Here is a 27,500-nt window from a genome sequence, read left to right on the forward strand (position 1 = left end):
AATTTAATTAACAACTGTTTAGTCATTATTACTTATGGTAAGCCTATCAACTAAGAGATAGGTGAAAGAAAGACAACATGTACACACTTTTGCAGTATCTATCTCCCTTGTTTAACCTGCTGAGTCATATTTTTCCCCAATATATTTTTAGTTCTGCTCTAGAATTTGTTAGACCCCAGATATTGATCATTGCTGTGTGTAACTATTTACCAATCAGCTTACTGACCCTCTCACTGTGCTGTATGCCAGATGTTAATATCAATGGTCAGTAATAAAAGCTGGTTGAACTGTTTGATATATTTTATTTCACAGAGGGAGTATTTAATGCATGTTTTTAACAATTAACAAAAAATATGAAATTTAAATGGGAACTTCATATCAAAACAAGATTCCATAATGATTCACTCTATATAATCATATTTAAGATATTTTAACAAATATCAAATGGATACTCTATGAAAACAATAAAGAAACAATTTCAATTATAAGTTTCTGGAGATAAAAAACAGAATCAGAATAACCTTCAAAATCAAGATTTACTTTTCTTATTTGCCGAGTTCATTTATCAAGATTAATCATTTTCAGGCTTTATGTATTTAAATGATGTCAGAAAATTGAAAATAAAACGGTAATGAAAGATACACACTATTAATGAAATGATATATAAAATTGATACATTTTCATATTTCTAAATTGTTAAGTGTAAAACAGCCTACTGTTGAATAATATGTTTATAAAATGATTCAAGTAAACGGAAATACCTTTACTTAATTGAATTACAACAAGTCAGCAGTGTCATCCTGACCGAAAATGAGCGATTATGGAATAAATATTTCCGCATTACATAAGTGCTCACAAAGTTACATAACTCGTAACCATCCCGTTACCAGTTCACTTGCGTAAGTAAACGAGACCGCACTACCACACCTGGATACGACAGTTGAGTTCGAAAATGGTTTGGATCTATAAAAAAAACATGGCCGCCAGGGGGGGGGGGGGGGTTCCTTATATTTATATAGTAAACAAGCTTTTGAACACTTTGAAGTCACATTTGTTGCTTAATCATCATAAAATTTTGTCAAAACATAAGTTATGTGGATGTCTCAGACGAGTTTGAAAATGGTCGTGATAAGTGGAAAAACATGGGCACAAGGCAGTGGGGCAGTTTTCTCTATATGTATATAGTGAAAACATGTGATCAGTCTAGAAGACATTGTCTTCATGAAATTTGGACATATCTTGGAAGAGTTCAAAAATGGTTCAGCTCTGTTAAAAAAACATGGCCGCCAGGGGGCCATTTGTTGTTCATTCTTCATGAAACTTGGTTAGAACATTTGTTTCATTGATATCTTGTTCTGCAAAGAACAGGTAATTTCTTTTTATCTCAGGTGAGCGACTTTGGGCCTTTCAGGCCCTCTTGTTTTAACATTTATCGCTGGTTTTCATAATTTTGATAAATACCGGGAACATCCAAATCGAGTATACATGTACTCGCTTTAAATGCGTTTCTTACAAACAACTTTTTTCCCGGTTAAATAAGCTTTTTTAATTCATTACAACTGTCTTTTTTTAATTTTATTTAACAATTTTTGGTGAACTGGCGCTCTGATCTCCACTTTTTAGATACACATTACAATTTAAACGTCAAGGTTGAATGTGTATCTATCGATTATAAGTGGTTTTTAACCTGCTTAATAAAAGAAGTATAGTACTGATTCCATCTCGACAAGGCCGTCCGGTTAGCGCAGTGTTTGGAACACGCGCTTCTCATCGAGGCGACCCTTTAGTAGAAGTAAGGCAAATTTGCGTACAATCTTTCTCGTTGTTCAAGTTCTCCCCAGAAACCGCACTCAAAAGTGCATCGATAAGCAAAACTCGCCACGATCCTTCGATTAAATCACAGCTATCGATAAGCCACGATCCTTCAATTAAATCACAGCTATCGATAAGCCACGATCCTTCGATTAAATCACATTAAATCACAGCTTTTCGATAAGCCACGATCCTTCGATTAAAACACAGCTTATCCATAATAACCAACACCTTCCTTGTATAAACTGATGCAAAAATCTTCATTTTGCGACGCCGCTCGGCAAAATCGTTTACACGGGTAGAGAGTCATTCAATCTGGATCACTCACGCCAAATTGGATCGATCCCGAAACATTCGTGATTCAGAGAAACCCAAATCGTATCTGACAACCGCGATCCCGATCAAAATGTTTTAACCGACATTAATTTGGCAGAGAATCCAATGCCCACAGTAGCATCAGAAGCAACATGCTGGGCACGTTCTGGGAAAACTGTGCTTAACCCTTTGCATGCTGGGAAATTTGTCGTCTGCTAAAATGTCGTCTGCTTAATTTCTAAAATTAGCATTTTCTTCGTGTTTTTTTTTCAAATAATATTATCAGAATAGCAAACAGTTTGGATCCTGATGAGACGCCACGTTCTGTGGCGTCTCATCTGGATCCAAACTGTTTGCAAAGTGCCATCCAAGATAAGCCTTGCAGTCCCCATCAGGCAGGGACGACACTTTCCGCTTTTATGGAAGTTTTCGTTAAAAGGAAATCTATTCTCAACATAACTCCAGTCTAAGCGGAAAGTTTTGTCCCCGATTAGTCAGTGGAAACTGCACAGCCTTATATGGGACATTGCACGCACATACATTTAACCCCGTTTTCACAGAGCGCGACCCATATAATAAGAAAACTGTTTCACGGACCATACCTCCCTCCTTACGTTAAACAAATTGTTGTGGTTGTATTGTGATTTCTTCTTAACGGTTGATTTCTTTCTTCAATTGTTACACAGGGATACGAAGACGGAACATGAAAGGTTTGCTTCAAGGTGAATTGGCTTTACTAGAATATGTTTAAGTGATTCGCTTCGGACAGACGTGTGTTTCCATGATGGTGTTTTGTCTCAAGTCAGTTGCATTTGATTCTCTTAATTCTGCCCGTATGCTTTAAAGGGACCTTTTCATAGATTTTTGCATGTATTAAAGTTTGTCATTAAATGCTTTATATTGATAAATGTAAACATTGGATCTAAAATGCTCCAGTAAAAAACAAGAATAAAAATAAAAACAATAAAAAGTAACCCTCAACTGGGCTCGGACCCAGAAAAATAACAACAACATGCAGATAACCACAATTTATTGTAATCTTTCTGCTACTGCTATTGCTACGGAGTGAATACTTGAAGAATAACAACAGCTTATACTTATAATTTTGCAACTCTTTCCACTACCACCACCACCGCCACCATCACCAACGCCGGCACCACCACCACTACCACCACCACCACCACCGCCGCCGCCGCCGCAAACGCCACAAACTCCGCAACCGCAACCACCAACCCCACCACTACTTCTAATACTACTTATTATTCCACTACTACGTAATATTATTTTTTTAATATTATTACTTTTTTCATTGCTTAATCAACTTTGAGTGTACGGTTATTTTTTTTACACATTACCTCTGTTCTTACTTTTGAAAGTTTACATCTACTACTAGAAGTTCTTCTTTTTTTACTAATAAAACCACTTTATACGCGGCTTGTGTATTATTTTATGTCTTATTAGTAGTACGAGACAAGCATCCAACTAATCGATTTGACTAAACTAACATATGATCCTCGTTTTGGGAAAATCGGGGCTGAATACATTTGCTTAGATAGTTGTCCCAGATAAGCCTGTGCAATCCGCACAGGCTTATCAGGGACGACACATTCCCCTGTTATGGATTTGCTCGTTCAAAGGAATTTTCTTCCATCCCGAAAACCCTTTAGGCAGAAAGTGTTGTCCCTTATTAGACGGTGCGGATTGCATAGGATAATATGGAACGATAATTTATGCACATGCATTAAGCCCAGTTTTCGCAAAGGCCGTGGTTCATAATGTAACATTACGTGACTGACATAATTATATAGAGATCAATGATTTGGCAAAGACATATGTTCTTTGGCTGGGAACAAAGTAGACGGATCGGTCAACAAAATGAGATTGTCGGTTGAGTTCAGTTTGGCCTTCAATATTTTGCAGATAATGTTTTGCAGTGTTGGTGTCCCATTTTCAGCAGACGTTTTCACGGACGAGTTAAGAACGAAATGGACCAATGGGTTTGACTGACTGACTGACTGACTGACTGACGAACTGGCTGACAGGCTGACAGACTGACTGACTGACTGACTGACTGACTGACTGACTGACTGACGTGCATGTGTAAATTAGTATGTGAGTGATCGAGTGAGTGAGTGAGCGAATGAGTGAGTGCTTTTTACTAATATAACGACTCACTTAGCGGTTTAATTATAGATAGTTGTAGTCCATTTACTACTACGCGACCATCATCTGTTCAACCTATGTTACGATACTTGCCTATAGTCTATTTTCGCGCGCCTGATCTAATTATGTTGACGTCAATAGCTTGGCAAATAACTGTGTCCTTTGGCGTTTAACAAGGCAAACACAATCATCGAGAACCGATCGGTCAAGAAGATCAGATTGTCGGCTGATGCCTGTGATAACCGTTTTGGCATTCAATATTTTGTAAGATGACTTTTGCAGTTTTGCAATTTTGTTGTACGCAGAAGTTAGAAAATGATGACTGGGGACGAACGCGATAGACCGAAAGGCTTATTTGAGTTAAAATGAAATATAAAACAAAATATAGGCATTTAATATAATTAAAGAGATGAAAGAATGAATAATTGGATGACTGACTGCCTATCTGAGCGACTGCCTGAGCGACCGACCGACCGACCGACTGACTGAATGACTGACTGGAGTACTGGAATAAGTCAATGGAATAATGAGTGAATAAATGACACAGCAAAGATCACCTTCTACGAAGCTAACATTGGCTCAAACTAATTGTTGTGTTTATCATTCGCTGTAAATTCTAGTCGCACTAGCCGCTTTCTAGACAGTACCTATGATTTCTTTATGTTATTGATTTTTTCTATCGATTACGCCTCGTTACATGTGTGGGGAAGACTTTAAACTAATCGGCAGTGACACAAAATTAAATCTGTTTTGCCTAACATGATTTCAATGGTGGTCAAAACAACAACGGTAACCTGGATTTTATCAAGATCGCCATTTCTGCGGCCATATTATAATAACAAAAGCACCGTTTGTTTAATGTACATGCTACAAATCGTTTTAAGCGAGCATAAACGAATGAAGTAAAAGTTCGTTTAAGACAGATAAAGTTTTGTATTATTGCTAATCATTTTCTGCTCTTCCCTCAAAACCTGTTGTAATTGTTATTGTATTGATCTTTGTGGAAGGAAATACATTTCAGTTATGCGATTTTGAGCATTGGAATCATAAGACCTCCTTTTAACACGCTAGCACGGGGTAATTACGTGATAGTCAAGATGGCGATATCCATGCAAAGGGTATAAAACGGCGACATTTATTTTCCGTCGTTTTATACCCTTTATTACTTTTGTTTATTTTTTTATATTACGGTTACCTTCCAGCCATTTCAGTCAAAAGGTGATTAAAGTCCAATATCCCGACTTAACAACCCGCAAAGTGTCTTGGTATAAATGAAATTCGGTCATTTCGCAGCGAGTTAAGTCGAGATATAAGGCGCATATTTATACGAAAAAACTCTAGTAATTTTCTTGTTGATATGGCTGGAATGCATATAAAATTAATACAAGTAGTAGAGTGTTTAAAGCGGCAAAAAAATCATGCCTCGGCATGGACGTCGCCATCTTGACTATCACGTGATTACCAACTCTGGCTAGGTTACGAAGCATTATGAACGCTCAAATGTAAAGAAAATGGTGTATATACACATTCATAAATCGATTTAAAATGGCACTGGAGAAATTCTACTTTATTACTTATATAGGGGTCTGTTTCTGGTAGTAAATATCGACCGCTTGGTTCAAAAAGATGCTATGTGACATTGCAATATGAAGGCACATGCTACCTTTTTGCACACACGGGGCGATATGTGCAGTCTATTTCCCTTTATTTTTGTTGTCTTACCTACGGCGGGAAACTTTCGCGAGGCGGGCAATACTCAACAAAAAGCAGCGTGAAAGAAACGTTAATTAACCAGTAAAATTAAATTTTTGTCAAGTTCTTTTTAAGATATCGTATGACATATCTTATGTATTTCTCAAATGCATTCAGCTTAGAATTTTACCTAATGTTTTACTAAAATGGAAGGTTTTACATTAAATTAGATAGCATTTAAATTAGTATAGTGTGACCTCCACTATATCGACGTTTCAATTGAGCAATGTTAATTCAGTTTTTAAAGCGGATAACATATCCAATATTAATTAAAAAAAGAACAGGCTCTTTAGTCGAATGACCCGCACCTAATTAATGTCGTAACCGATCAAAAGGTGTTTTGTCCAGTATAAAATATGTAAAATATGTATCAGCACATACGACAACATTGTTTTACTAATCTTCCATGCGCAACAACCGTAAATAACCTTAATGGTGACGAACATCTGACCTATCAGGAAAACACTATATTTTTTTTTCGCGTCCAGAAGTTTATTGAAGCAACTAAACGATTTGACTCGTAGAACGATGCTGCATGGACTTTTACCCGACCCTAGTAGGGGGCTCTGTGACACTACGCCTCAATACCTTCTTACTCAACTATTCATTTTGTTTGTATGACATATATCCGCACTACCATGATTTCGTTTAAACTTTGAACCCGATCCAATCACAATCCTAACATTTACGTGAGCGCATCCATGTTCTTGTGGCCGCCTAAATGCTGAACATATGAGTCAACTCCGCCATGGAAAAGAATTAATATAAGCTTTACGCTTGTTTTGTAATCCATTAATTTATACTTTGCAACTGTTGCATTGTTGCCAACAATGTATTGATTTGTATGATTACGAAATGAATAAATACGTTTAAACTAAAATATGTAATTTGAAAATATCGTTTTACGGCTTAGTTTACTGATATAACAATAATACAATCACAATTTCATGATATTTTTTCCCAATTTAAGTAATCCATGTTTTTAAATGCATGATATCCAATCGATTTTTGGCAAGGCGGAACGTACCAAAACGCAATTGTGAGACGCTATTATTACGTGTGTCTCGACATTTGTCGACATGCGAAGCGGAGCTTGGGTGCTTGTAGTTATCCAATATACAAATATCTAAGGCTGACGAATAGCCTTTCAGCAATCAATTCATGCTGGAGTTTATTTTGTGCGAACTTGTAAATAACAATCAATCGTTGGCAATGTTCGATAGCTTCAAATATGTTGTCAACTATTGCGAATATCGCCCTGATTCGCTTATGAGCTAAAATAGATCCATGGTCGGATAAAGCCAGTGTGATCTAGGTAATGATACAATCTCTCTCTAAAGGCACTTAAATGGTTAACAAAGACATGATCCTACCTGTGTTATTGCGTAAACTGGCTTTTCGGTCATACATAATATAGATGTCAGCGTAGATTAACGATTCTGCTTTACAATATGACAGAACGCCATAAAACCGTGCACATATACTCGTGACGTCATAGGATTGTGTGCCAAACCTGCCGAAGTTTTGGCACTCAGAGAGTTGAGTATTGATATAGGGGCTTATACTGAAGACTTATCATAGATTCAAAACAGAATGTTTTTCATAATATGCAAACAAGCAAAATGACACTGGTGACTAATAAAATAATTTCAAACATCGAATCGTTTATGAATAATCATCAAACAAAATAGAAAAATCAAAAGTGTTTCTTTGTTTAATCGATTATTTTGTAAGCAACTATTTCCCAGTGGTTGAGTGTAGTAATTAACTCATAAGGATCCCAGGTTTTAATCAAAGAGAAGATATAATGCATTCATTTTTCCTTCATATTATAACACAAGATAATTTCAACCACAATATTCTTGCAAGTTGATACATTTAATTGAGCCTCGCGCCGAGAAAAGGGGGCTTAATGCATGCAAGAAAAGTGCCGTATCAGATTAACCTGTGCAGTCCACACAGGCTTATCAGGGACGACACAGTCCGATTAAACTGGATTTTTGCAACGAAGAGACTGTCTTGAAACGGTTAAAACCATTAAAGCGGAAAGCGTCGTCCCGATTATCATATGCGAACTGCACAAGCTAATCTGGGACGACGCGTTACTTAAAAACGTTTTCCCATAGCGAGACTACGTTGCATGTTTTTCAAGTACGAACAATCAGTGGACAAGTCCCTATAAAGATATGACAATCCTTCTCACGATGCGCATATGCGATTTTTCATTTCATTAGCCCGTAAAACCCCCCAAACGCCGCTACATGTTTAAGGAATAAATAGCGGAATAAATGTAATATATTGGTGTTGTCTAGCCTACATCAGTGTGATTTTATACAGGAGATCGGTAAGTCAAGTGCACTTTTTTATTTCTTCCATGAACATATGTTTGCAATTAATTGAGAATATTTTTTCAGATAAACTTGTAAAATATTTTAACGTTTATCAAAGTATATATACTTAATTATATATATGCCGCTCCAGGTTTAACTTGGGCTGAATGCTTGTGCGTGAAGTGTCGTCCCAGATTTGCCTAATCAGAGTGGACACTCTCCGCTTTTATGGATTTCTCTTTTAAAGGGATCTTTTCACGCTTTGGTAAATTGACAAAATTGAAAAAAGTTGTATCAGATTCGCAAATTTTCGTTTTAGTTATGATATTTGTGAGGAAACAGTAATACTGAACATTTACCATGGTCTAATATAGCCATTATATGCATCTTTTGACGATTTTAAAACCTAAAAATTATAAAGCGTTGCAACGCGAAACGATTGAATAATTTGGAGAGTTCTGTTTTTGTCGTTAAATTTTGTGAAACTACGAAGATTGCTTATATAAGGTATAAAATACGTCAAACATGCGTACTCGGCGGATTAGCTCAGTAGGCTAAAGCGTTTTTCAATAAATCAATAAATTAAAAGGACATTTAACAACACTTATCAACAACAATCCACCCAACAAACGATTAGCCATTTCAATGTGTAACTTGTAATTTTACGGTGTTGTTTTGTTGCCTTATTCACGGCCGCTACATCTATATATGTTGACATTTACATCATTTGTTATAATCGACGAACATATATGCTTCGAATATTAGCATATAGGACGCGGTTTACAGCACGTTACTGCTATGTTAATGTTACCTAAGTAACAACTACCGTCTTCGTAAAAATGTGCATACCGCAAATGCAAATAAGTCCGTGAATTATATTTAAATCCAGCGAACCGTTAAGAGAAACCAAGTGTCGTGTTTGTTAACGATATATAGTATTATCAATATTTAAATACAACTTCTTTGACCTTCGCATGAACTCTGGATTCTGATTGGATAACCTCACCGAGTGACCTTTTTGCGTATGGGAATTTATATACGATTATTCATCACCGTAATAAATAAGAGGTTATATTCGTCATTGTTTGGGCGAAACATAACGACTTTGATTTTCATTCATCAAAGGCGAAGTGACACTTGTTATGCCGTTGTACACAGATGAAACCGAAATTAAAACGGTGGCGAAGGCAAATTAAAGTCATTTTTGGACAATAGAGTGTTACAACTGTAGCTGTCATTTTTGGACAATAGAGTGTTACAATTGTAGCTGTCATTTTTGGACAATAGAGTGTTACAATTGTAGCTGTCATTTTTGGACAATAGAGTGTTACAATTGTAGCTGTCATTTTTGAACAATAGAGTGTTACAATTGTAGCTGTCATTTTTGGACAATAGAGTGTTACAATTGTAGCTCATATACTCTTAGCAGTGTACTAATAAGAAATGAACAGCATGTTTATTCATTTTCTATTTGTATGAATTTCGCAATCGACGTTATTTTCCCGAAAGTCCATGCGCAGATAAAATGCATATATTTTTTAGTTATATTTAATTTTATTTAAAAAAATACAAACAAACTGCCGTGAATACATGTTTGTTTTGGTACAAGGGAACAAAACTCAGAGGCTGTTATGATCATTGGGCTAGCAAAAGGGTCATGCACATCTGCACTTTATGATAAGGGGGGTGCTATTTTCGTTCAGTTTCAATTCAATCGCTTAAGAAATGAGCAAAAAGTTCTGACCAAAAGCCTTGGGAATTGTATGAGAGCACACCGACCGATAAACCGACCGACATACAGAGTGACTGCAATATATCCACTCATTTTATTGTCCGGGATATGATACTGATCTATGGAAGGGAATATCCGCCAGTCCAAGCATGATGTTAAATGACAGTCTCATTTTAAATACTAGCATATGCTTTCTGATACATGGTAGTTGTATTTTGCCTAGTTACATTTGCAATGCAAACACTTCATCTCATTGTCACATATTGATAAGTTTATAATTACTTCATATATATCTTTACTTCGTGTGTGTCATTGACAACTGCAGTTAAACTTTTGGAATTTGTATTAATGCTTATTCTAACGGCGTTCTTTCTTTAACTATGTGCATTTGGCTATGTTGCTATTGAATTTAACAAGCTGTTAATATCTTTGTGGATCTATATTACTTCTTAAGTCGATTGCTAGTGCGTCTCTGATTTAGAATTAGTCTTCGGTTTTGAATACACCGCCAATATAAATAGTTCACAATGCGAAAATGGGAACCAGTACTAAAAAACCTAATTCCAGCGCAAATTGCAGCGTAAATAACTATTGCCGGGAGATCACTCTAAACATCAAAATCAAAATCTCCGGTATCAACCGTGATACATCGACTATCTCTGGAATTCCCGTCAAAAAGCGGTGATATGGTAAAAAACTTACCTGTCTACAAAATGCCTATTGTTTTGCTTGGAGGTCATAATATACTAAATAGTTTCCCTATATAATTCAATGTAAAAGTGACGACTTTAAGCGAAAATAAATGCAACATTTTGCACATAGAGACCCCCATAACCATACCTTTTCTTAAAGGCCGTTCTAAGCGGAATCGATTTACGCAATAAAAAAGATATGTCATGTTCAAACGAAGACATTCACTTCTTCATTTCTACACCGATTCACTTCCAAATTATACTGAATATCTCTTATGACAATACGGTCAATCTCAACTATGCATGGCCCCATTACCAACCCTGGGGTACCCCCTGGGTCAAACATGCGGCGTGGGGATACGCGTCGGCCTCTGCCGCGCCATTTCTAGTAGTTGTTGAATTCAATATGAATTGCTATGAATGGAATAGTGAGAACTGTCTGTGCTTCTTTAGTATGGTATTGTTTATCATAAATACCAGTTTAATTTTTCATCTAGTTTGAATAGCTTTTACATGAAATGCCAATTGTGCATCTTGTTGTAAATAATGAATAAATCTTTTTTTATTTGAACAATTATGAGATTTTCAATAAATAGCAAACCACTATTTTGTCATTGGATAAATTTCTTAATTTAACGGGCATTGCTTTAACATTTGAGTCTGGCTCTGGGAAAATTGGACTCAATGCACGTGCTCCAAATGTTTTCTCAGATTAGCCTGTACCGTCAGCACAGGCTTATCAGGGACAACACTTTCAGTCAGAGACTTTTTTATCGAAAAATTCCATTAAGCGAAAATTACATCACTGATTTGCCCTGATTAACACTTGACACACATGCATTCAGACCCATTTTCCCAGACCGAGGCTCAATTATGTTGTTGTTGTTTTTCTTGTAATGACTGTGGATGAAGTCATCCATCATGAAAAAGCGTGTCAAAATAATCTAAATACTGAATAACCCTTTTTACAATTTTATTAGAAAATATATGTATTACATGGCATACTGGTTAAATAAATATTAGGATGAAACACACATTACATAAACATCATCTGAAAACAAAATGGTCCCTCTGTTCCTATTGCTAGTGTATCCCACACATACTGTTTATGACTAGACATATGCAACTTGACCATGATCATACAATTGTTTTCAAAACAATCTATAAACTGGTGCAATATAAGTTTAAAACCTACATATGCATGTGAATTGCACTACTGCATTCAGGGGTCCGTCTTATCAAAAATCGTACGACAATATTAACTTTAGATTGACTTTTGTTATTCTAGAATATAAGTGATTATGATCTGTATGTTTCAAATATCAAGGATATCTGACAGCTACTTTGGAAATTAAAATTAAATTAAAACATATAATAATTTCTATATAATTTTGGATTGGTGTGCTAAGATGTTGATTGTGTACATTTCTATCTGAATGTAATGCGGCTATTTTTATGCCCCCTTCGAAGAAGAGGGGGTATATTGCTTTGCTCATGTCGGTCGGTCTGTCGGTCTGTCGGTTGGTCGGTCTGTCGGTCTGTCGGTCCGTCCACCAGGTGGTTGTCAGACGATAACTCAAGAACGCTTAGGCCTAGGATCATGAAACTTCATAGGTACATTGATCATGACTCGCAGATGACCCCTATTGATTTTGAGGTCACTAGGTCAAAGGTCAAGGTCACTGTGACCCGAAATAGTAAAATGGTTTCCGGATGATAATTCAAGAACGCTTATGCCTAGGATCATGAAACTTTATAGGTAGATTGATCATGACTAGCAGATGACCCCTATTGATTTTCAGGTCCCTAGGTTAAAGGTCAAGGTCACGGTGACCCGAAATAGTAAAATGGTTTCCGGATGATAACTCAAGAACGCTTATGCCTAGGATCATGAAACTTGATATGTACATTGATCATGACTGGCAGATGACCCCTATTGATTTTCAGGTCACTAGGTCATAGGTCAAGGTCACGGTGATCCGAAATAGTAAAATGGTTTCCGGATGATAACACCAAGAACGTTTATGCCTAGGATCATGAAACTTGATAGGTACATTGATCATGACTCGCAGATGACCCCTATTGATTTTGAGGTCACTAGATCAAAGGTCAAGGTCACGGTGACCCGAAATAGTAAAATGGTTTCCGGATGATAACTCAAGAACGCTTATTCCTAGGATCATGAAACTTGATAGGTACATTGATCATGACTGGCAGATGACCCCTATTGATTTTCAGGTCACTAGGTCAAAGATCAAGGTCACAGTGACCCGAAATAGTAAAATGGTTTCCTGATGGTAACTCAAGAAAGCTTATGGCTAGGATCTTGAAACTTCATAGGTACATTGATCATGACTCGCAGATGACCCCTATTGATTTTCAGGTCACTAGGTCAAAGGTCTAGGTCACCGTGACAAAAAACATATTTACAAAATGGCTGTCACTACAACTGACAGCCCATATGGGGGGCATGCATGTTTTACAAACAGCCCTTGTTCAACTTATGTTTTATAAGATAGGTTATGTCAAAATACAATTTGTTATGGCTATCTCTTTGAAAAAGGTCAGCAGTGTTTGATTTAGACATTAATCACTGTAACACATAAACTTATGACGACATTATTTATAAATTTATGTATACAATCGTTTGCACAGAGGTTTTTGAAACATCAGAATAAAATTGTGTATGCATTCCTCTGAATGATTGTCTTGTCATAGAGCTAGGGGGGGGGGGGGGTCGAAAAATCGCGTTTAAATGTTTGATGATAGCATACTTATAAACAAAAAATGTCACGCAAAAACAAAAACCTTTCATCATATATTGAGTGTTACAAACATGTGTTACGATAATAAGTGTGCTTCTTCAATCTTCGTTAACAGGGCAATCAATTTCATAAAAAAAAAACACAAAAATATTCAAGTAGATAGTCGCATGATGGTATTGTTAAGTTTAGTATGTGCTTCATACACCACTTACATATACTTGAAGACTAAACAGTATGAATAGACCAGCCACCTAAAAACTTCCTTATTAAGGAGAACACTCATAGTTCTTTTCTATGGTTCAGGCATGTGTCTCAATAGAAACACTCTAATACAAATGCAAAACATCCTTCATTAATCCGCGGATAGTAGTTGTTTGATTGTTTAAATTGATATGTTAAAGAGACCAAACCAATAGCTTAAGCTTGCAGTATTTTTAATTTACAATTAGCTTTGTCGATTTAAAAACATGGTGGTATATAATTATTCAAATAACGAGTATACAGTTATATGCATGAATGTCTTGTCTTAGAGGGAAGTGACATTTATAAATTTTGATAACATAATTATGTCATGAATATCATCTTGTGGGAATTGTTTTAAAGTGTTTTACACTATGTTACAACACTAGCTTATAAGTGATAACAATGTATTATCTAAAACAACTATTGAGCAGACCAAGGTTTCATAGAAAACAAAGTTCTTCCAATAAATTCTCAAATTGGTGGTATTTTTTAGTTGTGTGTGTGTGCTTAAGACATCACTTAGTTTCAAGTGAACAATTCTCTTTATCAGTCGCCGAGTACTTTAAACGCTTTGATGTTTAGAAGAACAATCACAGTCCTAAAGAGGCGGTTTAAGTGCGCAGTTATTGCTCTGTATTAAAGAGGCGGTTTAAGTGCGCAGTTATTGCTCTGTATTAAAGAGGCGGTTTAAGTGCGCAGTTATTGCTCTGTATTAAAGAGGCGGTTAAAGTGCGCAGTTATTGCTCTGTATTAAAGAGGCGGTTTAAGTGCGCAGTCATTGCTCTGTATTAAATTATGTACATCATTTTTTATTTATAAAAACAAGTCACCGTTATGTAGTATAATGATAGATTAGAGAGATAATAACTGTTACGTAGTAAGATATGACACTTGCTGATCTAAGTTTCTATACTTTTTTCACAGAAATATGATCTGCTTTGATCATCTAAGTACCGTCTTTATGGGAAATCTTCAACCCCCCCCCCCTCCCATTATCCTACATTTACTAACATCTTGATGTGTTTGTTCGTATGGTGTTTATGCCCGTGTATTTAACTTACATTGAGGCAAAGATTCACTTAATTTGCTTCCTGGCTTTCACCAGTACTAGGCTAGGGCTCTGCAGCCTCGCCAGAGGACACTCCCATGAAAAAAATCAGCACCGCATGTGAGTATCATACCCAGGAACCCTGAGTTACAAACCGTAAACATTAACTGGGTCACTGAGCTACACATTATAGATGCAAAGAAAAACAAGATCGACCTACCCTTAAAGTCTATAAAAGAAAAATCTTCATTAAATGTGTCTGTTTGAAGACACCTATTAAGTAACTGTTCAACCCGTACTGTGGTCAACTCAAATCCATTTTGGTCAACTTATACCTGTTTTTTGGTCAACTGGTACCTTTCCAATGTCATCTCGAACCCAATATACAGAAATAGGTGAAAGATGGTCAACATATATTGATTATAGTATAAAAAAAGTATGAGAAATATAAACATTTGAAATGAAAAAGAGAAACCATTAAATTCCAGAAAACTTAATTATTTTTGTTCGTTAATGAGGTAACTGTGCATACTTATTTTATCACACTGCTTTCCATTTTAATTAGCTCTGTAAATGGATTTCCATGCCGTATTGGGGATAAACTAGTAAAAAACAATTAAAATGAATAATTTGAATAAGATACAATTTTACCAACTTAGGTACGATTTTATTAGATAAAGACAGTGTTACGAAGATATGCGATGAAAACAGTATGAAATAAAGAGTTAAATTCAAACAAGCCAATAGTTAGACGTTTTGATCATCGTAACCCACCTTCGGTACAATGATACTATGGCCGTGTGACGTGTAAATGAAAACAAGATTACGCCCATTAACTTCAAATAGACCTTAATCACAAACCAAATGACAACTCAACGTTCGAAATGGGGATTACAATCGTATGCAATTTACCTAATAAACAAGTACAATAAACCAGTAACCTTTACGTGAATAAGAACAGTGGAAAATACGTTCGAAACGACGCAGTACAGTTATTCATCTGGTAGATATATAATACAACACCGTTCTAAATATTAACCTTTTACGAAAACTACCGAAAACTACAGAAAACTCTGGTTCTCCGTCGTGTATGAATTCAGTATTACTAATGCATTCGTCTTAATGCATTCGGCATTCGGTTTACTTCATGTGAGCTGCTGCCTTGTGCTTATTCATTTCGCTTAGTAGAACTTACAAAAAATGCCCGTTTCTAGCAAAAGTAAGTGTTGAAATGATAATAGTTCAGCAACAAGAAGATAGCCACATGAGCAATTTAACAGAAATTATTCATTTGTCACTAATTCGAAAGAATGCATGATTTACATACATCGAGTAAACATTAAAAAGAAATATGCACGCAACATTTCACTGACTGATAGAAAACAAGCATAAAACGCAAGGAAGACGCAGTTATTTTGTAACAAATAAAATAAAGCAAAATGCAATTGTCATTTAGCAGTATGCAATTGTCATTTAGCAATATGTAATTGTCATTTGGCAACATGAATGGACTGGCGGATATTCCCTTCCATACTGATCGTCAAGTCGAACAAATTAATGCTGGTTTTCGTTGATAGTCCTAAATAAAAATACAATGAACTACATGACATACACGACATCAAAGTCTTTTCGAATTATAATGAGAATATTGTGTCACTGAAAACAAATAATACAATGATTTAACACAGTCTGAACAGTTCATAATTATAGGTTATAGTATAAAAACAAAACACATACATTACTTGCATATTCACACATTTATCGAACTTAAGATCACAGACCTACTTAATTATTTATTGTGTATCATGTAGATCTATATAGAAATTAGTATAAGTAGTATTGTATGTTTGAATGAATCATATTTAAATAATAATACAACTTCTTCAAATTATTCGCCATAACCAGATGTCGGTATGATAACATTTTTTGCAAAGATGACTCTTAGCCGTATAAAGTTTTCTTTCATGATTCTAGTAGGTTGCAATTTTGAATATTTGTTGGCTTTGTGGCAAAATTTATGATAATATATGTATGTTTAAAATGGAAAGCGATAGGGGTTGCAGAATTATACAAATCACAAAATGCGTAACAGATCTGTTGAATATAAATACGTTTCAAGTTCATTTATACAGCGTTTAAGCTAGCGTCTGTTGAGATTTTTCTTGTCTTTTACTGTTCAGATTCATCTTATATTTCACAGTCATGTCGCAAGTCACATCCGCCCGTTTATAAACACGACCCTACTGACAGATTTCTGTTTTATTTAATGGATTGTCGTGTGTTTGGAACTATGGATATGTGTATGAACTGTTCGGTAATATCGTTATAATCATATTATATTATATGCATTTGCATGTAAATCGTTATGATAGTCATATATTTTAATTTGAGCCTATGTTGGGTGTTTCTTTTTTTATAATCACATGCATTTGTGTTTTTTTTTTGCCATAACATATGCGCGTTTTTTTATATATTGGTCGGTAAAATATCTGATACAATTGATTTATGCAACGCTGTTTTTGAAGTATTTGGGCAATAAACTTTTAGAAATCGTCTATATTTGATTGATCAAAATCTCATCCGTTAGTTACTAATAACCATATGTGTTGAGACAAAAATATGTTTGGTAACAGGGATGGTCTCTCAAATCACAGCGCATTTTGTAGAACTAGTTAATAGTTTGTGCTGATTCATCATAATGATCATCGTCATTATCATCATCATCCTCATCGTATTTGTCATCAGCATCATCATGGTCATCATCATGGTCATCATCATCATCATCATCATCATCATCATCATCATCATCATCATCATCATCATCATCATCATCATCATCATCATCATCATCATCATCATCACCACCACCATCATCATCATCATCATCATCATCATCATCATCACCATCAGCATCAGCAGCACCATCTGGTGTATTATATCGATTACAGAATAAACACAATACATCGAACATACATAGCAAAATGTTGATAACTAGATAATTATCTCCCAACCGTTCTATTTATAGAATATGATAACCCTCAGTTGTGATATATATTAGATACCTGGGCACAACGATTATTATCAGCTCAACACACTGTGAATACCAATTTACATATTATTAAAGGAACATATTACGCTGTGACGCTCAGGAAACAAAACGCGAATGTGCAAGGAACCATAATACCCGCGAATGTGCAAGGAACCATAATACCCGCGAATGTGCAAGGAACCATAATACCCGCGAATGTGCAAGAAACCATAATACCCGCGAATGTGCAAGGAACCATAATACCCGCGAATGTGCAAGGAACCATAATACCCGCGAATGTGCAAGGAACCATAATACCCGCGAATGTGCAAGGAACCATAATACCCGCGAATGTGCAAGGAACCATAATACCCGCGTTTAAACTTGAACCTCCTTCTGGGATAAAGGGGCTTAATGCATGTGCATTAAATACCAACCTAGATTAGCCTGTGCTATAAGCGGGCTACACATGTTAGTCTGAGGCACACATTAAGTAACGTTTTCCTACAGCGCGATTGAACAACCCACACGTTAATACGTTTAAACCGCCATCGTGCACCCTACCCTTCAGCCAGAACCATTTCCGTGTCATTGATCGTCATGGTACATTTAAATAAATTGTTTTCGTTTACTCAATTCTCACACTTCTCACATTGCTTTGCTTCTAATAATAAATGTTAAAATATAAATACATGTAGTGATACAATTTGAAGTTATTGAATCTTTTAATGCTTTTGAAAACCCCGAGAAAAGTGACTCGGAAGTGTCTCGATAAACAGAGAAATTTGGCAACATTAAGCTATGGGATTAAGAACTATAGGAAAACCGGACATAAATTGTCGTCCCAGAACAGTCTGTGCAGTCCGTACAGGCTAATCAGGGACGATACTCTCCGCTTTAACGGGATTTTTCGTTGAAAGGAAATTTTAATAATTTAAGAAAGTTCAGTCCAGACGAAAAGTGTTGTCCCTTATTAGCCCGTGCGAACTGCACGGGCTAATGTGGGACAATACCGTACGCACATGCATTAACGCCGTTTTTTTCAGAGCGAGGCTAACTAATGTTTGTTTAATAACAATACATGAACAGTTTGCACATTTTTTAAACCCACATTTCTGAAGAAGTTTTTCTCCCAGCAAAAGTGTCACCTTACGAGAGTTATGTAACTATTTTTCACCGCATGAGTTATGTATTTAATACATGTACGCGTATTTAAGTGATTAACTTTGAACGGGCTTTCAGTATTATAATAGTTTATAGATCCGCACATTAAATATTTATAATAAGTTAATAACTAAACTCGTTATATATCGCTTACCAAACTAATAAATAAACTTCACTGCGACTTAATGTGGGGCAAGTTTCGCGGTTCTCATTTGTAAGAACGCGTTTAAATATAAACAATCGCAACTGCAAACATAAATTTGCATAACACTTAACGGTGGGAATAAAACATCTGGAAACGTCTATTATAGTCTATTTATTTTGCAAATTTATTAAAATATTATATTTGTCGACTATTTCATGTTCATTAGCGTCGGACCGGCTAACCAGGAAAAGGACATTCGAACAGAACGAGGCATACCGATAATGTCCGAATCATTCCGGAAATAAATGAATAGAATTAAAATGTTAAAATACAATTTTTAAATCTTAGTACGGATTAGACATTTAGGGACATACAACAACTATAATACTATTCATGTTCTTGTAAACACCCTGCCGTGAAATCAATATTCAGTTATATTCGGTTGATATCGTCTTTAAAGTAGTATAAATAGCAATTTTCCGCTTAACCGTATTTGTGTATCGGATTTATTTGGCTGGCCTTTTTCAATAACACTCAATGCCGTTCGCACGCGATTTAAAATTAGGCAATATTGGAAAATGTTTATAGAGAAATCTTTGCATATGTATAAATAAACGTATTTATTGTACGAGCAACTCTAACGAGGTCTGACAAAGGCGACTGACTTGTCCTTTAGCCTCGGTGGCTATGGTAGTGTACGGACGCAACCATGCGGCCCGATTGACGTCATTGGGACATTAAAATCCACCCGCAGTGTGTTATCATTTTGATTATAGCACATATCAAACTAAACCAAGTCTGAAGCGCTCGAGGCAGTCATAAACATTAAAGGCGGTCGTGCGCTGTTTTTATCACCTACGTGTTTAAGGGAATACTGACTCGGTCGGGGGAGTGAAATCGCCCGCGGTAAGTTCATTCAGTATTGCTGACTAATATGTTTTGTCTATTTAAGCCTCGCTCTGGGAAAACGGGGCTTAAACCTTTGCATGCTGAGAAATTTGTCTTCTGCTAAAATGTCGTCTTCTTAATTTCTAAAATGAGCATTTTCTTCGATTTTTTTCAAATAATATTATCAGAATAGCAAACAGTTTGGATCCTGATGAGACGCCACGTTCTGTGGCGTCTCATCTGGATCCAAACTGTTTGCAAAGGCCTTGAAAATTCGGTTCCCGCACTGAAAGAGTTAATGCACTTAGGACGCTTTCAACTTTCATTGTATTTTTCGTTGAATGGAGATCTCTTTTTAGCGCAAATCCAGTATAGGCAGAAAGTGCCGTCCCTGATAAGCCTGTGCGGCTGCACAGGCTAATTTGGGACGACACTTTATGCACGTGCATTAAGCCCCTTTTTTGCAGAGCGCTTCCCATTTATATTATAGGCAGAACATGATCTCATTGAACATTTTGTATTGTTAAGAATTCGACTCGCGGTAAACAGTTTATTGTGTAAGAAAGAGAGTTAGAGAACACTATAATCGGATTGCGTTTAACAAACTGCACTGAACACGCGAACTTGTGAACGTGTCAGTTATATACCAATCCCACGAATGAATATTACATTTAGCATAAAAGAAGAGAGACGATGCAGTCCGCAGAGAGTAATTAGGGACGACACTTTCCGCGTTAACCCTTTCCCAAGCAAAGTGAAAATGGCTTTTGCAACCAGCATATAAACCAGAACAGCCTGCGAGTAACTCGCAGTCTTTTCAGGTTGTATGATGTTTGCTGTTTGCTTCTCATCAGTATCTGAGGTTTGGAGATGAAGCATCAAAAACTTGAATCTTGTAAGAAAGGTCTAAAATTAAACATAACTTTTCTAAGGGACTACAAACGCGTGAAATACGTATTTAACTGGATTTTCTCTTAAAAGATATTTTCTTTATTTGAAAAATAACATAAAACGGAAAGTGTCGTACGGCCTGCTCAGGCTGATAGAGGACGACACATTCTGCACATGCATTAAAGCCCGTTTTCCCAAAGCGAGGCCTAATTTACTTTTTTCAACCAATAGTCGCATTACTAGTCGCACATACGTGTAGAATGAGTAGAAAATGATTCCCGATGTGGCAATATATCATTTAAATACTCAATACTACACTATAGCAATGCAGTAATGCGCATATCTACGGCCGTTCATATATTTTCACGATAAACAGTCCAATGTTCACAGATTACTTGACATTTGAATTACTACGTATGTGTGTATAATCGCATGTATTGTATATGTGGATCGTGATGTTGATCCAGTCTGTTGTTAATTGTATGAGTCTATTTATAGGACTGTAAGCTCTTTAGGGAAATCAACATTAACAATATTATCATATACGATGATCGCACAACAATTTTTCAATCGTGATCTACTTCCATAACTGTTCAGGGCCTTTTGTGTGATCTATGCTTTTAACCGGGAAAAAGTTTACAGCGAACATTTTATTTGAAAGGATACATTTGTCTAAATAATATTGCGGCGACTACGTATGCATTTTTTTTATAATAAAGCAGTGAAATAATAAGAATGTTTAGTTTTACATCTACTGAATTGAGTATGCAGTATTTCGACGCAATTAAGAGTAATTGAAACTTGACCACCAAATTGCTTTAACATCTAGGAACGTACTTTAACAAGTGTCCACCTGAATAATGGAAGGCTAGACATGAGTCCTTTCCCATTTGCCCAGGCGAGTAGATTTAAATCCGGGCGAGTCAACTAAAATAACAAACTTGGTAATTCGTCCGGGCAACTAGCTTTTTGAAAAAGCTTGAAACATTTTGTCCGCAGTTTATCAGTTTATTTATTAAAAAAACACAAACACACACACACGAGGTTTCAGGCTCATGAACGTGAATACTTCATTGTCATGACAGCAGTTTAAAAACAAATTAACTAGTGATAACTATGGCAAGAATATTGCTGTGGGCTTTTCCCTCTTCATTATCGTTGCCATCATCATTGGCATACAAACAATGCGTAATCGATTTACTAATACTAGGGTATCGTATTTCGTCTTGTATTGTTGTTTGAAAAAATGTATGATTATTAAAGGGCAAAACTATCACTTGAATTGTATTTAGTATGCGCACTATTTTTTTGATGAAAGTGCAATTTATTAAAATTATTCTTTATATACTGTGCATTTTTTGCGCTTTTGCAATTTTTCAGAAATTGTATAACTTCAAGCAAATTTACGTTCTTAGCATTATACAACCATGCAGCCTGGATGGTTATCAGAAGGGAAAAATAAAAGCGCCGCTTAAGACCTTTTCCGGTTTAAAAGTACAATGCACGCAGCATCATTTTACTGCAGTTAACCGGAATGTCATTGGAAATGCACTATAAAATCCGCTATAAAATATAATTGCATACATAACGAAATCATAACTCGGAGCTGTGGCTGTAAAAACAAACTTTAAACAAAACAGATCACCTTTGAAGCAGAGCTCTGAAGGAACTATCTGCCTTCATTGTAATAAATGTTCAACAAAAGTCAATCATGTTCAGTTTAATTCAGGGTAATACAATATTTTGGTATGAAATATGCAATACAATGAATGCCGGTAATAAGAAACAATTACCAAAAGCAGTGGGCAGTAGTAACGTATTTCTTCTAAAGTAGGTAGCATAAGTAACACAAATGTGCATCTACGCATATTTCAGAGACTAATATTGTTTGAATTTGCTTGATATATGCCCCGCGTCATGCACATGTTGGTCTTATGCCATATCAGACCAGCGTAGGTCAAGACCAGCCTGTGCATTCGCGAGGTCGCCATGGTTTAATGCAATGGTGACAGCCTTGCGACCGAGAGGTCACTGGTTTGATCGCCACTCGGGGGCGTTCTTTAGATCTTCCCCAAATACACCAAGTATTGGTGTACTGGCCCAGGAAACGGACTCGAGAGCGTTTCAATAAGCCTGAGGCTTTCGATGCAATCGAGCTAAAAATAGGTTTAAACTTAATTAAGCGTTGTGAGGAGCTATCCTTTGTGGACATTGTAGCCACTGGCCAGATCGCGGGGATGCGCAGGCTTGTCTGAAGCTGCACTGGCCGCATATCACAGAAGACCCATTTTTGTATGACGCGAGTCCACTTTGTAAAGTATAATGAACACATTAGCGCGGATTTGATTCTATTCAAACACAGTTATTACAAGACTAAACTGCAAATACTGAAATATGATATCGTTAAGTGTCCCATTAAAATTTGGCTGACTATGCATTTTACGTTTATTAAAGATTTTTATCCAGTTGTAAATACAATTTTATATTGGAATTTTACATTGCTGTCAATGCCTGCTTCTAATATTTCGAAATGAAGTACGTGCATACGTGGAATTATATACTAATTATGGTCAATTTTATTATCTAATCACAGTTTAATAACCCAATTAATTTCCTATGAATATGTTGCGGTTATGAAATTTCATAGTACGCGCGAATAGTTTGCTTTATATGAAAATTACCAGATAGTATTGGTTGCAAAGTCCCTGGGCACCTTTTGTGTATTTAAACCCCCGCAAAGAAACTGGGGATATACTGGATTCTCCATAGATGTTTGTCCGTCAGTCTTTATTTTTGTCGTATGCACAAACTTGCTCGACAATGTATTTCTTTTCTGTCAATCATTAAGCGTTCTCACGCGCATGCATTTACCACTATGACTTACAGTTTTATGCATTTTAGCCGGTTCGGACTGCACAGTTTTATCGTGTAACCCAATTTCGTCAGAACGAGGCTATATAAATTATTGACATACAGACAATACAAATTTAATAAAAAAGGCGTAAGCGATGTTTTTGGAATTGGTCAATTACTATAAGACGGTTTACCGGAAAAAACTGGCCGTTGAAAAAGATTTATCGAATAACTTTTATAAACGTTATCAATTACCACCTAATTTAAAATGGTATTCAACCTGTGAAGTTGTCGTTTTTTATCCCAAGACCAGTTTGATTTAGACGAACGTTAACTTGAAAAAAAAATGTTTATACAAATATAAATTGATTGTACTAGATTATAAATCGTTCTATTAAACTCTCAACGTATTCATATACAGTCGTTTCTTTGGTTGCGACCACCTGCATTTAGCAACTACCTCCGTTCAACGACCATAACTAATGTTTCTCAATACCATTAATGTTTAAACCGGCTGTTTTATTGCGACCACCTCTTCTGGTCTTTAAATATTAGTGCACATTTTTACAATATTTTTACAATTTTACCAATTTTACAAATGAAGAGTTTATTGATCCCTATAAGGGCGGTAGGGCTCCCATGAGGCGTCTCTTGTATCGCACCCGTAATCATTGGCAAATATGAAATTAAACCATAATTAATGGTCATATGATATCATTTCAATCAGTTCAAAGCTTGTCCAATTATAAGTAATTCGAAAAGCGGGATATAATAACGAATGGACGATTATATTACAATATGCCCCCAATAAAAAAAGTTCATCCGCGAGGCTTAAAATGTGTGGGAATAAAAACACAAAATATCCTATTTTTCACACTTGTGAGCTATTTGACGTGTAAACAAATCATTATAATACAGTATCAATTATTTGGGTTACAATAAAAGAAGTGCACCTTTTTGCTGCATGTAATTTAGTACATTATGATTTTAGATGGTAAACAGCGGTGATAGCGATTGACATTGACGCAGATGGCGATGCAGATGGGTGCAAGTAGCAATTTAAAATTTGTGTATTAGAACGTGACATGAAACCTAATAGGGCAAACAAAGTGACCGAGGATCTCGAAGATTGGTGACCGAGACACATAAATGTAGATAAACAATGTAAGATGTACAGTAAACACAGAGAACTGTTGTAGTAGTAGTATTTGAAATACGACGATTGAATACACAAATTGAAAGACATTAAGATGTAAAGTTAAACTTGAACTTATAGTAGCTACTTCTTTAGGTCACTCATTGAATTCGATATTTAAAATGGCTGTAGCTAGTTGGTTGGTTTTCATTTACTACTGGGCTAGAATAAACTGTGTATACTCAAGAATGGGAACCAAGATTAATTGAGTCGCGTTTTGGGAAAACTGGGCTTAATGCCTATGCGCACAGTGTCGCCCTATATTAGCCCGTGCAGTCCGTATAGGCGAATCTGGGATGACAGTTTCCGCCTAAACGGAATTTTCGCTAAGAAGAGATTAACTTAAAAAGATAAAATACCATAAAAAACGGAAAGCGAGATACTTTGTTCCCGATTAGCCTGTGCAGTTAATCTGTGACGACACTTTACGCACAAGCATTGAGCCCCGTTTTCCCAGAACGAAGCTCGAATAATTATGCACTGACAGATCTCTCACTGCATTTCACGTTTCGGTTGTTCAAAAACTTGAATAATCAAAACATCGCCTCAACGGTTGAACGCACAACGCGGTTAGTTTATGTACTACTCGAAAACCTGATATCCAAATATTTATTGTTTACAAACTGATAGAGTGACAGTTAATTCCAAATTTAGGTAGCCTTATCTCCCCGACCGTGACCTGTTTTGAATATGTGTGTAAAAACATAAACAGTTATCCACGGTGTAAGCTATTTTCGTCACATTCATTTATTAATCGCTCCATTGGTGCAAAAATGTACCATGTGCCTCCTTATTACAATGTCACATGATACTTTGTTGCATCAAATGTACATTTGTAAATGTTTGACCGGGACGTAATTCGTACACTAATTTTACAAAGCACAACATGCGCGGTGATATATTCGGGAACGAAAGATGCTAAGTAAAGTGTGTGTGAATCGCGGGGACTTATTTAATAGTACTGGCAATTATCAGTTGGCGGAGAAAATCTTGAATGATTTAATGAATCGGGGTAGACACGAAATTGGATTGCATAAAAGATGCCCCTGGTAAGTGGTTCGTACAAAACTTGCATTTGTTTTGTTGAATTGGTTTGGTGATGGTGTTGTTTCTGATGACACTTTTTATGCCCCCGAAGGAGGGCATATAGTGATCGGACCGACCGTCCGTCCGTCTGTCTGTCTTTCCGGCACACTTTGCATTTAGGTTTCGAAAAATGCTCATAACTTCTATGTCCCATCACATAGCAATTTGATATTTGGCATGCATGTGTATCTCATGGAGCTGCACATTTTGCGCGGTGAAAGGTCAAGGTCATTCTTCAAGGTCAAAGGTAAAAAATAAACATGTATCAAAGCGGCGCATTAGGGGGGAATTGTGTTTCTGACAAACACATCTCTTGTTTTTAATTAAAATGGCGACGGTTATAGTAGCGATGGTGGGGACATTTTGTTGACTGCTTTTAATACCTCCAAACACAAGTTTAAGCAATGCATTTTCCTGCAGTTTTCGCTGATGATGTTATATGAATTGAAACACCACTACTAGTAGTACTTAGCAGTAGTAGTAGCAGAAGCGGTTTAGGAGTAGTAGTAGATGATGATTATTATGATCTGTTAGTAATAGTTTCATCAGTGGCATCAGTAGTACCATTAGTACCCGGTAGTTGTTTTATTTTATTATTATAATATGTTGTAATAGGCTTAACGCGAAGTGGTAGTGGTGGTAGTAGAAGACGTAGTAGCAGTATTAGTTTGTTATTGTATCATTATAATTGGAAGTAGTTGCTTTTGTAATAGTACTTAAAGGGGCCTTTTCACAGATTTTGGCATTTTTTAACTTATTCATTAAATGTTTTATATCGATAAATGTAAACATTGGATCGTAAAAGCTCCAGTAAAAAATCAAGAATAAAATTAAAAAAAGGAAAAGAACATTGCCCGGACCAGGTTTCGAACCAGTGACCCCTGGAGTCCTGCCAGAGTCCTGAAGTAAAAACGCTTTAGCCTACTGAGCTATTCCGCCGTGCACACATAATGAACGTATTTTATACCTTATATAAGCAATCTTCGTAGTTTCACAAAATTTAACGACAAAAACAGAACTCTCCAAATTATTCAATCGTTTCGCGTTGCAACGCTTTATAATTTTTAGGTTTTAAAATCGTCAAAAGATGCATATAATGGCTATATTAGACCATGGTAAATGTTCAGTATTACTGTTTCCTCACAAATATCATAACTAAAACGAAAATTTGCGAATCTGAAACAACTTTTTTCAATTTTGTCAATTTACCAAAGCGTGAAAAGATCCCTTTAATAGAAATAGTAGTGTTAGTTGTAATTGAAGTAGAAGATGCAGTGGTGGTAGTAGCGTTCATGGAGCAGAATCAAATAAGTTAATATGTGATAAATAACTTACTTATAATATTACGTTCGGCAGCGAATGTCACTTTAAGCACAACACCTGTTTACTGTATGCGTA

General features: G+C 36.1%; 1 protein-coding gene across 5 annotated transcripts in view; it reads left to right on the top strand.

Moving 5' to 3' along the window:
• Positions 1-27,500, top strand: part of LOC127850995 (calmodulin-A-like) — a 47,761-nt gene that overhangs the window by 11,426 nt on the left and 8,835 nt on the right. The window contains exon 1 of one of the 5 annotated variants that reach the window (XM_052384413.1): positions 8,275-8,386. The exons of 1 other annotated variant lie outside the window; for it this stretch is intronic. Coding sequence is in view for 2 of the 4 variants with exons in the window: in XM_052384410.1 (XP_052240370.1) it covers positions 26,057-26,065 (9 nt within the window). In the remaining 2 variants the exon portion in view is untranslated. Of the gene's footprint in view, positions 1-8,274; positions 8,387-17,949; positions 18,484-19,829; positions 20,096-25,852; positions 26,066-27,500 lie in introns of those variants that run through there. 3 more of the 5 variants (XM_052384411.1, XM_052384412.1, XM_052384410.1) reach the window with 3 other exon arrangements.

The sequence above is a fragment of the Dreissena polymorpha genome, chromosome 11 (assembly GCF_020536995.1).
Source record: "Dreissena polymorpha isolate Duluth1 chromosome 11, UMN_Dpol_1.0, whole genome shotgun sequence".
NCBI lineage: Eukaryota > Metazoa > Mollusca > Bivalvia > Myida > Dreissenidae > Dreissena > Dreissena polymorpha.